Genomic DNA, 12,418 nt, shown 5'->3' with positions numbered 1-12,418 from the left:
ATGAGATTGTTTCTGTCAAACTAAATACATTCAAGATTCCTATTGTCCCACGGTGGGATACAGAATGTATGATTGCTGTATCTACCTACGTCGTAAAATCAAGGAAATGTAGTAGAATTATAAAAATAATACGTATTTTCTTTTCTTTGGATCTCTGTCAATTTTAATTGCAGATCAAACAAGGTGATAAGAGAAATTATTCTTATTTAGTTTGTATAAAGAACCTCCTCTCAAACAATGTAAATCATAATAATTGCTGTTTTACTGCCATTTGTGTGGTATGCAAGGAAAATAAAATAACAATATAAATAATGATATTTATTAAAATATTCCTTCACAAATTAAATACAACAATTAAATTATTCACATGGACTCGTCTAGGTTTGATCCGAAATTACAAAAGCTAAAAATAATACACCTCAATACCTAGGAAATAACACTGTATAAAATCCCGATTTGATTTGAAATATTTTCACAATTCTCATAAAAAAAAACCAATTCACACAAGAATATTTATAAATATAAAAGGAGTATTATTTGTTTGCAGTGCAGTTACATTTTTAAATAGTAAGGCTCTGTGGATATGTACCTACCAACTTGGGTTTTCGTTAGTGATTTAAAAGTTTAATTTAATCCAATGTTATTCCTATAGATATAACCATCCGCTCGCACCGTCTAATCACTTTACAAACCAGGAATGAATAAGCGAAGAATTTGGAGAAAATATCTCATACAATCTTAGAAGAGTAAATTGTCAATTTTACTACATTGTTTGTCTGGATGACTCAGTTAAAATTTGTTTTTATTGACAAAGCATCATAAATAGATTCATAGATTTTATATATTACATAGATTCCAAAAACTTTGCTCATAAGAGTTTTTTTTAATGATTTAATTCATAGTAAAAAATACAAACTTGGCTTCATGCTAAAATATATGAAATTTGATCATTTCTATTAAGAGGCAGAAAATTTAATGCTATAAGGACTAAAAATTTATCTTTTGTAATGGAATGCAGTTTAAGCAAAATTTACAGCCATAGATCAAACAATTTAACATCTTATAATAAAAATATGGACTATATTGTTTCAATAATATTACACATACCACACTGATTCTAAAGTATGTCATATAAACAAACTTGTTGAAAATACTGTATTACTTAATAAGTTTTACAAATGGACTCGGTATATTCCTGATTTCCTGCAAAATCTTGATGAATGACCATTTCTTACCGTTTGGGGTTAATATTATTTCCATTAATCGGTTTGTGGACAGATCACAGTATCATCTGTGCCCTTTCTGCATCTTTGCAATACTGAGAGTGTGGCCACGTTTTATCATCAGTGTGGTACATAAGGAGCTGCAACCAAGTGTTTAGACGACAACTACGAGCGGATATTCCGCGATCATAAGGACGACTCGGGCCCGAGACGAGACGCGATCCCGCCGCAGTCCAAGCGGGGCCAGTCCACGAATTCCTTGCCGTGTCTAAGAAAAAAAATATAAAAAATAAAAAGGTGCCTCCTGGAAGAGTCAATTCTAATTTGAAGTGGTGTATTTAACTTACTTAAATATGAACTTGAGCGTGGCACCCACGGCGGCCCCCCAGAACATGAGGTAGAGCAGCACTTCGGTGTTGGAGCGGGCCGGCAACGCCGCGCTCGCACAGAACATAGACACCGCTACTAGGAGCACTGAAGGGAACTGAAAATCATCAATTATTATTTACGACATAGAACTATGTACGCAGTGATTTAAGAATAAATACTCAGTCAATGGTTTAGTAATTCTTAATTAATATATTATGTACTAAGATATATTTTTTAAGCCGTTTTACCATTCATAAATTGTCTGTATGTACTCATAAATAATTACTATTCAAATTACATTTTCAACAGTAACGAACTGCTGCCATGGCTCATGTGTTCCGAATCTTAACAGCCGAAGATGCGCAACACATCAAGAGCTCACGAGAATAATATCCCGTATTTGTGAATAGATGATAACAATGCTCTTCCTTATTCATTTCCTGCCTCTTCTCAAAGCGGTGAAGACCTTGAAGCCCTTAATTATCGTGGTGAACCTGCCCGAAAGCTTTTATATAATCCCACTGGCCCTAATCTTGATCCTAAAACCATAGGTAGGGCTCTGTCTACTTATTTATATGTAGTATGTTTGCTGACATTTAACACATAAAAATTCAAACACATTCTTCACAGTCTACTCTTGGAACATAATTTTTGATGCAATCGTTACTTGCTCTTATTAGACAATGCATATTAACTTGGAGCTTGAGTATGTCAAAATAATGACTATATGACTCTTATAGATTTAGAGACATTCCACAGTCCCCTCTCATACAACGAGATCGCCCTGCAGACTACTTACAGTAACATACTTCCAGTCCCTGTCCCGTCGCAGGGGACAGCGCACAGTGTTGCCCTCGCCTTCCACCACCACGTATTTACCCAGAAGCAGGTCTATTGAATCCTGGAATTAAAAAATGTTCTCATCTTAGTCAAATTTCGGCATCTAGACTGACAATACTTTTTAAATGGTCCTCAGATTTGCAGTTCTAAGTCAAATTAAACAATACCATCTGTTGGTGAAAGTCACTAAAGAGCGTCGTTATTTTAAAATAGATTCAAAAATATATATTTATGCGAGGATACCCCATTGTCATTCAAACGTCTAAATTCAAACCAACCTGTCTAAATCCATCACTAAAGTTGTTCTTGTAGTACCGCGTGAGGGAATTGATCCCGTCTCGCAAGAGGCCCATGCGCGTGCGTTTGCCCGTACGAGTGAAGTCGGTCTTCAAAGCGCCCGTCCCGGAGTACTGCACCGATATCATGTCGGCGTGGTCGGCCCAAACCTTCGATTCGTCACATTATTATTTATTAACTTACATACTCAATTTTACATAGAGATATCTACTGTATTTTATAGATCAGGAGGAAACAGGCTCAAGCGACGTTAAGTGATGGATATGGACACAGACAATGCCAGAAGCCTCACAAGTGTGTCGCCGGAAGTTAAAGAACCAATATACTCCTAATGTTAAATCACATTTTTTTCGCTTATTATTCGCAACCGAATAGACATTTGTAAAAAAGCAAAAACTTACGCCATTGAAGAGCGCATCGAAGTGCGGAATGGGATCATCGGTGTTGGTGATAGTCAGCAGCCTCAGCAGGGCCGACAAGTGCCTCTTGGCCAACAAACTTTGCACCACGTTGGTTCTGTCCAGACAGTCCACACAATTGGTTCGGAACACTCCGGTCTGTCGGAGCAGCACCGTCTCCCCTCGACAGAGAAAGTACCCGAATTCTGTCTGCAATAAATCATTCGTCAGTAAAGATTTGCATTTGGATCGTAATTTGATACAAATCGAAAGAACTAACTCACCTGCTCGTGGGCAACTCTATCGAGCAAGACGGACAGTCTATCGTAGCGCATGCCTCGACACTCCGCGTGGAAGTCGAAAGGTTCGTACCGCACTGCGGGTAAAGCCGCCGCCGCCACGGCCGCGCGATAACCGCGCTCTAACGATTCTTCTTTACCGCGTTGGTCGATCTGATAAAATACATATAATAAAATACCATATCATTAAAACAGCTCGGGAAAGAAAGGCATAACCACACTCACCAGATTCAGCAAGACTTGATTCCCGTACCTCTGCAGCTGATCCCTCAAGTGCTTGGAGTAAGCCGCTACGTGGTCTTCGACGACCAGAGACATCGCGGGCTTATATTTCAGATCAGGGTACTGACTCCAGAATAAAGGAATGGACCCTCGGGTTTGAACGAACGAGGACTTCTCACCTCCTCTTTCGACTATCTGTTCTGTTTCTACGAAGTTTGCTACGTTACCCTGATAAATAACAATGTGTTTTATTTATTCTCTAGTTATTATTAGCAAAAGTAATAAACAACAATTACATACCTGACTATCAATTCCACGCATAAACAATCTGGTGCCAGCTCTCTCAACGCTGCGTCTCGATACAAGAGTCCATGTCAGCTGGTGCCCGCTTACCATCACGCGGTTTATTGCAATAACTGTTATTAGTTAGGATATTACTTGCCAACAAAATTAGTTCTGGTGATAATTGTATTAAAATTGTTGCTTTCTGGGTCAGTTAGATTTTTTTATGAAATACTTTAAAAATTGTACTATAGAAAAAAATTGCTTTACTATTTTAAAAATCTTATATTCTTAAAATTATTAAAAAAGGATACATCCATGCATAATCGGCAAGTTGAATCTAGCAAACATTTGTGGCGAATAACCCTTCAAAAGGTGTCCATTCCAAACAAAGCGAGGGTCTGCACGACTTGCAAGTGACATCTGAAAGCAAAAGAAATAAACTCAAAGCCATCTGATACTTGTGCCTCCTTGTTAAAATGCCATCCTAAACATACTCTGTCACTTTACCAACAGTCATAAAAAGGGTTAAAAACAATAAATGAAACATTGTTCAAACTTCAAAAATGTAGCTACAAAATAGAAATTTAACCTCAATCTGAATTGTTGTAAATCTATAATACTTACTACTTAATTTAAAAATAATCATTTTATATTATATTTTCTATAGTTACCTTGTGAAAATCTGGTGAAACAGAATGTAATCTCTGCATTGTATGAGTGAGGTCATAACTGTATGAGAAATATATTCCAGGAGCTTCGAGGGCCGCACGTAGCAAGCGTTCATATGTGTTGTTATCATCTATCTGTTTTTAAGATATAAGCAATGCATATAATTATTCTTCATTCACTTCAGGACAAAATTACATCAAATTGATATTATTTAAGTAGAAGTACTTAATCAAATACTGAACTGCATTGTATTTATGTCATTATAATATCTAAAGAAAATATTTTTACTTTTAGTTAGTTAGTATTTTGATAACATTGATATAAAATACTATTTTACAGTAACAAATAGAATATTTAGTTTAGTAGTTAGTGTATTCTACAAACCTGTTTACTAGTAAGATGTGTAGTTGATCTAGCATAGGGTATGATATCTGATCCAGCCAATTCATATATGTCATGCCCGTTTATTTGCCCCACCTAGAAATATATCAGTCTTTCTATTTGAAATAGACTTTTTAAAAGATTTCTTATTTATGTAAAGTAGCACATACCAATATCCTATATTTAGCAACAACTAAATATAATCCAGAAATCAATTTGATTGTGCCCAAAAATCCACACACTGGTTTATAAGCATTTGCTGGGATAGGTATTTTCACTGTATTTATCTCTGCAAGTTAAGTGTTGTTAATCAATAGCAATTCTAATAAATATAGGTACTTCAAAACTGGTCTAAACAGACATACCTCTAACATGAGCTTCACCTGAGACCCTATCAATAACTAAAATCTCTGTTGGATTTATTGTTGGTTCTAAGTAGAACTTATCTGATGTTGTATACCTAAAAATATTTATTCAAATGAATTGAAAATGAAACATAAAGTGAAAAATACATACCAGATACATATTATTCAAATCTATATTTATTTATAAGTGTTTTAATATATATAGTTACAATTGTATAAGGTAATATTCATAATAAGGATTTAAATAATCTGTACTCAGCTCTTCTACACCACATACAGGACAAGAAATTTTTTATCTAGGTAATCCAATTAAATCAGAATTGTTATTATTTTTTACCTTTGTATGCTAAGAATCGAAACATGCAATTGTTTTGACAATAATTTACTTACTTAGTTAACTACTAGTTCCCCTAGAAACTCCATAAATATTAAGGAGATAAAATTATATGCAATAAATAGCCTTGAACTAATTTATGGTTTTCAGCTAAATGCCTGTAATTGTATGAATTATTATCATACACTATTACTTGTGGGAACAAGAATTAAAAATTTTTTTGAAAAAGAGGTTTTTAAAGCTAAGTGAAGAAGGAGAAGAGGAAACCTATTAAAATCTGATGAGTAGTTTAGACAACCCATTTATGTAGTATTTTTTCAAACAGCGAGTAAATAATCAGAAAAACGTTATTGATTGCTACAATGCGAACGTTTAAATGAATGTATAATTTCTTGATAAATCAATATATATATATAATTAGAAAAAGGTACTCACAGCTTAATATCATCATGAATTTTTGTTTGATCGGCCATTCTGATAATGTAAGCGATTAGATATAGTAAATTTTACACTTATGTAACTGAAAATTAATTTTTCTTAGGGATATAGAAAACATTTATTAACGAAACGTGAGTAAATCGCAAATTTATTAGATTTTTCTCCAGGCTGTAGTTTCTGTTGGTTGATGGTAACAGTGTTGCCAGCTTTGACTTTCAAAGGTGGTAAAAATAAAAAAGTTTATATCTGTGGACCCGTGCAGGTACTTAACTTCCTTTGATTGTGATTCATAATTTGTTCCTCCTAAGTTATTCATTTAAAATTTGCAATAGGAATAAACTGTCATATCAATTTATTAGAATACCTTAAAGGGTGGCGTAATCTAATGTTCTATTTCGTGGTGATCTGGAGAAAATTGTGCTCTTCCTCAAACTGAAGAAAGGATCCTTGACCAGTTCTATTAGTCATTTTTACATTGCTTTGTTAAATCTTAAAGGAGCTCTAGTTTTCCTATTCTTGAGTTAATTCATACAAATGTCAATTATGGTTGACTCATGTACAGTTTGAAATACGATGACGGATTTTTGTGAAACTTATGTTTATAATAAACATTTTTCAAATCTTCTATGTACATTTTGGTAATTTAAAAAATAAACCAAGAATGATATGTAACTGTTCGAGCCAAGGCTCGTACATCGTACTAATTTACAATCGTCCTGATTTACTCTGTATGTACGTGCCCTGGTTGTACACTTGAATCAAGGATAATTTCCTAAAATGTAGGAGTTATGCCCCGAGAGTATAGCCGGACGCAGGCGCTCTTTTCATCTCCAATTAACTAAATCACGAGAGTTAAACCCCGAGAGCATAGCCCCGAGCCCGACTGAGACTCAGGAAAATTTATATTATAGCAACTTCGACGTTTTTTTTGTATTGACATATAGAAACTTTTGACAGCTGATACATGTTATTTAAGTAGTGTGTTTGAGTTATACTGTATACATGTGTTTTTGAAAGCTAACCTTTAAAGGTATTTTTGGAAATATACCTTTTAAAATAATACCTTGCTGGAAATATAAAATGATAAATAGTTGTAGATATTAATAGCAATTATGGAAATTGAGGGGCACCCCGGGCTCATTAAAACAATCAACGATGGTGAAGAAGTTGAAGATTATTCGGAGGAATCAGACGTTGAAGAGGAAGTACGTGTTTTTACTTGATCATTATTAATTATATTACTTTTAAATAGAAGTTATTCGACTAATGAATAATCCACTTAAATATACGCTCATATTAATTAAGTAAAATCCTGAATCTAATGGAATGTAAAACTCTATGACTACATAGAAATTTACCAGAGTATTATTATCTTATGAATTACTAATTTTACTTTCAGTATCAACCATCGAAACTAAAAGCCAAGCAGAAAGCAGATTTTAATCCCTCTTTCAAATTTGTAGCTTCAGTTGAAGAATATCATAAGGTAAGCACCATTTTGTTAATTGCTTTGATATTATTGCTATGTAGGTTCACATCCTCACATTTTATATATTAAATATGTAGAATTTCACTTTAGTAAGTCCGTATGTCAACCAATGTATAATAAGATGCTACTTTACTTTTGCACAAAATGTATAGGATTTCTTAGTTACCTTTCTTAGTTTAAATCCTGAGAGCCTAAAAATCCTACTTATATATACGCAGATAACTTTTACAGGACACATGGGATGATTTACAAAAGTATATTAAAAGAAATGTTAAACAAACTCTTGACGAAAAGATAGCTAAGCGGCGAGCAGAAGTACAAGTTAATGGCAATGCTGATGTTGACACTGATTCAGAGGCAGAAGGTATATTTATTTCTACTATTTACTACTACTACTACAACAACTAAACAGTAATTATGTTAGTGTACCTTATAAAAATATGATGTAATCATAATAGAAGTATACAAAGGTAATTAAAAGTTTGTGGTTAAATAATTGGGAAAAAAATACAGTTCAGTCTTAAGCACCATTTTTGCTTTACAGAACAAAATGTAGATGAGCTGGAAATATCTGATGATGAATTAAAAAAAGATGAAATAAAGGTTAAAGAGAAAAAGGGTAAAAAACAAAAATTAAAAAAGGTAAGCATCTTTTGTTCAATGTTGGTTATTATTTTATCATTGTGGCTCTAATTTGTCTTTTCATAGTGATTTGTTGAAAAAATTGCTTAGTAAAATATGGTTTAAATATTGTTGCATAGTTAACATAGTTAACCAAGCCCATATTATGGATTGTTATTTTAAGGAGTTACAAGAAGGCGAACCCCAAGGTCCTCAAATTGAATATGAAGATTTCTTTGAAGACCCACCTGCATATGATGAAAATGCATCATTTTATATGATGAACCTATCCCGCCCACTGCTTAAAGCTATTGGCACATTGAACTATGTGCATCCTACACCTATCCAGTCCGCCACCATACCTATAGGACTGTTAGGTATGTATATATATTATTTTGGTCTGTGTATATAAATTGCTATAAATAGTAAAATACAACCTGTAAAAATTCAAACTTAAATATAATACTATCTATAGTGTGCACAGTTTTCCACTTGTGACAATAGACATGCCTCATTTGTTTATTAAAACACAGACTAAACTATCCAATATATGAAATTACTCTTATTTTCTTTGACAGGCAAAGACATATGCGCGTGTGCTGCAACAGGTACTGGTAAAACCGCAGCATACATGTTACCAATATTAGAACGACTCCTTTACAAAACTGTTGGTGACAGGATCACTAGAGTTCTGGTATTAGTACCTACTAGAGAATTGGGAGCTCAGGTAATTAAAATTCTTCTAATATCTCCATTTGAACTATTTGCACCTTGCACCACTAGTCTTGTTTTATAAATTACTTAAAATAAGTAAACTGGTTAATTTGGTTCATGTTTACAGGTCCATACGGTAACACGACAATTAGCTCAATTTACGTCTGTAACCGTTGGTTTATCAGTTGGAGGTCTGGATGTCAAATATCAGGTAAAAATAAATCTTATTCATTTCCTTAAATGTAATTAGGATTTCTGATTAGTCTGTAGTTCTTGTTCAATATAACATGCGGAAATAGGAAAATTGTAATATTTCTTCTATTCATAGTTCCTTTAAGTGCACAAAAACTAAATAAGTGATTAAATCACATAATTCTTATTTATAGGAAAGTGTTCTACGTCGCAATCCGGACATAGTAATAGCAACACCCGGACGACTTATAGACCACATAAAGAATACTCCATCCTTTGGTTTGCATTGTATCGAAGTATTAGTTTTGGATGAGGCGGATAGGTGAGTTTTATTAATATTATTAATTATTTGTTAATAATTATTAATTCTACATGGAGTATATCGATGCCTCTTGTAGGCAGACATATTTCTACGTTTTTAGATTTTTATTGGTTGTATCAATAATATTTCCAATTTAATTGTTAGAATGCTGGACGAGTACTTTGCAGAGCAAATGAAGGAGATTATACGCCAATGTTCACCCAAACGTCAAACGATGCTGTTCTCGGCTACCATGAGTGACGAGGTGAAGGATTTGGCTGCAGTGTCCTTAAACAAACCGGTCAAACTGTTCCTGGATTCCAACAAAGATGTGGCCTTCAATTTGAGACAAGAATTTGTTAGGTAATGTGTGCTTTTGTAATGTCACTGTTTCTAGCTTGGTGAATTAGGGATATAAATATTTTTTAAATATATTTTTATGTAGGATAATCGGTGTGGGTATTATTGTGTGATTCTGACGAAATAGTAGCAACTGTTAAAATAGAATAATTATGTAGAATAAATAAACAAATAAATGTTGCGTATTTTGACGTTACTGTTACAATATAAAAAACTCTCATTTGCAACATGTCTTCACAGAATACGTAAGGAAAGGGAGTCAGACCGTGAGGCAATGCTAGCGGCGTTAGTCTGCCGCACTTTCAGAGACCGAGCTGTGATATTCGTCCAAACCAAGAAGCAGGCGCATCGCTTACACGTCGCCTTGGGACTGCTAGGGGTCAAGGTATTCAGACCGTTCATACTTTTCGAGCCATTATAGTAGTTTATGCCTATATATGAGGTTTATTGCTGTTGTGGAAACGTCTGGAAAATATATTCTCTTTGAAAAGAATACACAGTATTGGAACTAAATTTTTATGAATTACCAGGTAGCCGAATTACACGGCGCTCTAAACCAGCCCCAACGTCTGGATTCTCTCAAGAGGTTTAAAGATGAACAAGTGGACCTCCTCGTGGCGACAGACGTGGCGGCCAGAGGTTTGGACATACCCGGGGTCAAAACTGTAATTAACTTCACGCTGCCCGCTACTTTGGAGCATTATATTCATAGGGTATGGTGTAAAACAAAACTGTTACTACTATAAACTATCTAAAGAATTTTGATAGTTCATTACATAGTTTATAGTAGTAACACATTTTATTATAGTCATGTCATCAGTGTACATTATGTTACCAATATGAATAAATGAATTTTGACTTTGTCTAAGTGAATTTATCAAAGATACTTATGAAAATGGACATAGTTTTATAAAGTTCCCATGTGACAGGTGGGACGTACAGCACGTGCGGGAAGAGCGGGCGTGTCCGTGTCGTTAGCGGGCGAAGGCGAACGGGCACTCGTCAAGGCCATCGTGAAGAGAGCCAGGCGACCGGTCAAGTCGCGACAGGTGCCGCCCGACATAGTGGCCAAATATCGTGACAGAATGGCCAAGTTGGAGCCAGAGATATGTAAGTTCATAAAACTTGAAGACGTTAATAATAATAATAAAAAAGAGAGACTGTAACAGGAGACCTTAGTGACAAATAGCCACTCCACCACCGGACCGGAACACTTACAATCACGTCATTATCATAAGATACAATAGAAGAAAATAAGTAAATGCTCAAAGAAAACATTGCAAACAGAGTTGTAAAAATAAATTTGGTGTGTGTGTCTCTATGTGTATGTGTGTGCGTGTGTTTGTGTGGGCTTTTGAGCTTTGAAAAACTATATACAGTTTTTCAAAGCTGATTGATTGAAAGACTATATACAGTTTTTCCAATGTTTTGTCCTGTAACTATTAAAACTATTTTTTAAAATCCAGCTGCAATTCTCAACGAAGAATATGCCGAGAAACAGTTAAAGAAAATGGAAAAACAGACGGAGAAGTTAGAGGGTGCTATCAGTACAAAGAACGAAGACGGCCCCAAGTACGAAACGCACAGGAGCCGAGAGTGGTTCCAGACGCCGAAGGAAAAGCGAATGGAAAAAGAGCGGTTGGCACTCACCAAACATGCTGGAAAAGGTATTTAAGTTGTTGTACACTCTAAAGGCAGGATAAGTGTAAACAATAAAATATAATTATTGCAATCATTGTGGTAATAAGTAAATAATATTACCTCTCTTTATAGATACACAAAAAGGTAAAGGCAAGAAGCGAAGGCGAGATGAAGATTCAGATGATGAAGGTCCCAAGAAGAAGAAGAAACCTAGCAAACACACACCAAAAGATTCAGCTGAAGAACGGGTGAAGAGGGAAATGGAAAAGGTAATTACAAACCAAATAAATATGAATAAATTAGTTAAATTAAACATTCAAACAGTTAATTTCTTCATAATCTCAAAACACCTAATTTAAAACCAATATCCTTACAGGTTGCCCTTTTACAATCGAGAATGGCTAAAGGGAAGAAGAAGCAACGCAGAATACGCGCAGTTGAAGAAGATGACGAAAGACCCATCCAACGCAAGAACGCGGGAAAACCCAGGAAAAAACAGAGCAACTTCGCTAACGATCTAACAGACACGTCAAAAACCTCAACAAAACGCCTACGATATGATGCAAACAGGGTCCAAAAAGGGAAGCCTATTCATCCGGGAAAAGAAAAGCAAAAGGGCAGAGGTGCACCTGTTAAAGGGAAAAATAAACCTAAAGGGAAGAGCTTTGGCAAACCACAAGCGCCAAAGAACGTTAGAAAAAGAAAGTAAAAGTCTTAAGAATTGAAATACTTTTTTTTTATTCCTAATAATAAAAAGTTAATTTAATTGTGATAGATGGCGGTGACAATGAGTTTAGTTTTCACCGTGTATCATGCGTCACACGAGAACATGATCATTATTATTGGGTCACGTAATTTTTATAAATGTGACGAATACTTAAATGATCCTAATCCTTGGGATTGATTTGCTCCAGTTCAAACAATTTGTATGACTCAAAACTTAGCGATTCAAAAGAGTGGCGGAAAGTTTCTTGACTGCT

At 34.8% G+C, this 12,418-nt stretch overlaps 2 protein-coding genes across 2 annotated transcripts; one reads left to right on the top strand and one right to left on the bottom strand.

Annotated features, from left to right (window-relative positions):
- Window positions 1-305: 305 nt before the first annotated feature.
- Window positions 306-6,327, bottom strand: LOC111000377 (phosphatidylinositol-3-phosphatase SAC1). Its single transcript, XM_045628302.1, has 14 exons — window positions 6,118-6,327; window positions 5,349-5,443; window positions 5,154-5,272; window positions 4,987-5,079; window positions 4,605-4,736; window positions 4,245-4,353; window positions 3,949-4,064; window positions 3,652-3,876; window positions 3,412-3,579; window positions 3,131-3,337; window positions 2,711-2,878; window positions 2,392-2,493; window positions 1,571-1,707; window positions 306-1,491 (listed from the first exon to the last, which is right to left on the bottom strand). Exons 1-14 carry the CDS (start codon window positions 6,153-6,155, stop codon window positions 1,410-1,412), a joined length of 1,791 nt encoding a protein of 596 aa, XP_045484258.1. The 5' UTR covers window positions 6,156-6,327; the 3' UTR covers window positions 306-1,409.
- Window positions 6,328-7,092: 765 nt separating this feature from the next.
- On the top strand, window positions 7,093-12,165 carry LOC111000380 (probable ATP-dependent RNA helicase DDX27). The gene is made up of 15 exons (XM_045628352.1): window positions 7,093-7,325; window positions 7,520-7,606; window positions 7,841-7,973; window positions 8,154-8,251; window positions 8,415-8,607; window positions 8,809-8,957; window positions 9,072-9,155; window positions 9,331-9,458; window positions 9,603-9,800; window positions 10,038-10,182; window positions 10,328-10,510; window positions 10,727-10,907; window positions 11,264-11,464; window positions 11,571-11,707; window positions 11,815-12,165. The coding sequence occupies exons 1-15, from the start codon at window positions 7,233-7,235 to the stop codon at window positions 12,145-12,147; spliced, it is 2,343 nt and encodes a 780-aa protein (XP_045484308.1). The 5' UTR covers window positions 7,093-7,232; the 3' UTR covers window positions 12,148-12,165.
- Window positions 12,166-12,418: the final 253 nt, after the last annotated feature.

This window comes from Pieris rapae, chromosome 5 (assembly GCF_905147795.1).
Source record: "Pieris rapae chromosome 5, ilPieRapa1.1, whole genome shotgun sequence".
In the NCBI taxonomy this organism is placed as follows: domain Eukaryota; kingdom Metazoa; phylum Arthropoda; class Insecta; order Lepidoptera; family Pieridae; genus Pieris; species Pieris rapae.
This window is presented reverse-complemented; position numbering and strand designations above follow the sequence as displayed.

Excerpts from the sequence above, each read along its gene's own strand:
- LOC111000377 (XM_045628302.1), bottom strand. The coding sequence starts at position 6,155 with ATGGCCGATCAAACAAAAATTCATGATGATATTAAGCT. Across the intron at positions 5,080-5,153 it reads TTGCTAAATATAGGATATTG|GTGGGGCAAATAAACGGGCA; the intron begins GTATGTGCTACT and ends ATATATTTCTAG. Across the intron at positions 3,580-3,651 it reads ATCAAGTCTTGCTGAATCTG|ATCGACCAACGCGGTAAAGA; the intron begins GTGAGTGTGGTT and ends GTATTTTATCAG.
- LOC111000380 (XM_045628352.1), top strand. The coding sequence starts at position 7,233 with ATGGAAATTGAGGGGCACCCCGGGCTCATTAAAACAATCAACGATGGT. Across the intron at positions 7,607-7,840 it reads CAGTTGAAGAATATCATAAG|GACACATGGGATGATTTACA; the intron begins GTAAGCACCATT and ends TAACTTTTACAG. Across the intron at positions 9,801-10,037 it reads TTGAGACAAGAATTTGTTAG|AATACGTAAGGAAAGGGAGT; the intron begins GTAATGTGTGCT and ends ATGTCTTCACAG.